Source organism: Centruroides sculpturatus, unplaced genomic scaffold, assembly GCF_000671375.1.
Source record: "Centruroides sculpturatus isolate CEXI.00-Female unplaced genomic scaffold, Cexi_2.0 scaffold6162, whole genome shotgun sequence".
In the NCBI taxonomy this organism is placed as follows: domain Eukaryota; kingdom Metazoa; phylum Arthropoda; class Arachnida; order Scorpiones; family Buthidae; genus Centruroides; species Centruroides sculpturatus.
The window spans coordinates 1,333-3,450 of NW_019390575.1; the positions used below are offsets into that span (position 1 = coordinate 1,333).

The following is a 2,118-nucleotide window of genomic DNA, read 5'->3' on the forward strand; positions in this document are numbered from 1 at the left end:
ATAAAAATAGCTGAAACTCAAAAATTCTAATAAACACATTATCCAGAATATTCAAATGTTAAAAGTTATGAGAAGTGTTATATAAATACAGTGGGTGATCGGTTAACGAACATAATCTGTTCCAAGACTTTGTTCGCTATCCGAATTGTTCGTTAACCGATTATCGATTTACCATAGGTTTCTATGGGAATTTGATTAATTCGTTCTGGAGACCCCCAAAANTGTTCAATCTTAGGACTTATAAACTTTAAACAATAAACAAATGTGTCATGTTTTCATACAAAAAAATTATTTTAATGCAAATTTCAGTGAGGGTTTGGATTTGTCCAGAGCCTCACAATAAATAAATAAATAAATATATATATACTGTATATGAATTTTAAATATGAATTTTAAATTTTTTACAATTCTATAACAAATTTTAATTATATATTTACAGTTATTTGAAAGACATTGTATCAAATTAAAAGAAGAAAGTTTATATACAACATTCTTAGACCTACTGAAGGTATTACCATGTTACTTTTTACATGTACTCAAACTTTTGTTAATAACTCTTAAATATGTGTAATTTATTAAATTTATTTTAACTAATTATGATAAAATTAATTTTTTTAGGGTAAAATATCAATTTTTGCAAAACAACTTAATGAAAGGAATGAAGAATTAGTTAAAGATTACATTGATAGAAAAGTATATATTTTATTTTACTAATTCTACATTACAAAATGCAAAATTAATTAGCTTATTAAAAAATAATGTTTTTTTCAAGTTAAAACTTAATTTCTAATATTTAACATATTAGAAATTAATTTTTATTAATTTAATTTTGAATTAAATGAATATTCATTAATAGTTTACAAACAGAATTTGAATCTGTGATTTAAAGACTATATTTATTTTTAATTAACTTATTTCAGTCCCAAGAATTGCTGAAAAGATTTGAAAAATCAACTTCACCAAATCACATTCAATTGCCTATTAATGCATCAGATTTAGAAACAAGGTAAGTGATTTCTAAATAAATTAATTTTTTAATAAAGTTATAAATTTTTTATGGAATGTTATTTGTAATAATAGATTAAGAAATGAAATATATAGAATAGAAAGAGAATATAAAGATTTCCTAGACGATTTTATTGTTTACGATTCATATCATTCAGGACTAAAAGATTTATTGGTAAGAAAATTATTGAAATTTTATATAATTATAATTTTTAATAATTTATTTTTTAAATTAATGTATTGCTTTTAGAAATTAATAGATGCTGTGTGTAAGAGAAGAGAACAAGAAAATGTTGATGCTTTCACTCAAGTGGTAGAAAAACCTCTTTTGCAATCCAAACAGATTATTTTATTATCTGCAGATAAATATTCAACTAAATTTAAGCTGAAAAATTTTGTAAGATCTCCATGATTTTAAATTACAGTAGAGCATTGATTATCTGACCCCCAATTAATTGTTACAACGATTAACTGACCGTTGTAGTTGGCAAATTTCAAATGTCCGCTAGTGATGTGGCACTACAATATTTGGCTATGTCTTGGCTACTTTAATATTATTTTTGTTAAATTTTTGCGTGTTTTAGCTGGCAACAGACTTGACCATTGAAGGGAGGCCAGTATTTAAACGAGACTTTTANAGTTTAAAAATTTCTTAAAGTAATTAGTTAAGAAAGAAGCGTAAGTACAAAGAATGAGAAACGATCCAAGTCAAATAACGCTTTTATTATGATTTTATATTTATACAGAAAAAATTATAGGCAAAATATATAACAAAAGAAAAAGTATCAGCTTAAATATACTGTATATACAGTAGAGCATCGATTATCCGACCCACGATTAACCGTCACATCGGTTAACCGACCGTTGTAGTTGGCAAATTTCAAATGTCCGCTAGTGATGTGGCACTACAATATTTGGCTATGTCTTGGCTACTTTAATATTATTTCTGTTAAATTTTCGCGTGTTTTAGCTGGCAATATTGTCTCGAGCATTAAAGGGCGGCCAGTATTTAAACGAGACTTAATTTTCTAATTATGAGTGGTCGTTTGTTTTGTGAGCAATAAAATAATTTAAAAATAATTTTTAACGATACGATAGCGACGATTATTATTT

At 25.4% G+C, this 2,118-nt stretch overlaps 1 protein-coding gene across 1 annotated transcript; it reads left to right on the top strand.

Moving 5' to 3' along the window:
• Window positions 1-439: 439 nt before the first annotated feature.
• On the top strand, window positions 440-1,586 carry LOC111617491 (the record flags this gene model as incomplete). The annotated part of the gene is made up of 5 exons (XM_023358770.1): window positions 440-508; window positions 619-693; window positions 921-1,006; window positions 1,081-1,180; window positions 1,256-1,586. Coding segments are annotated over 5 exons (492 nt in total), but the record flags the coding sequence as incomplete, so codon positions are not given.
• Between the last annotated feature and the right edge of the window lie 532 nt (window positions 1,587-2,118).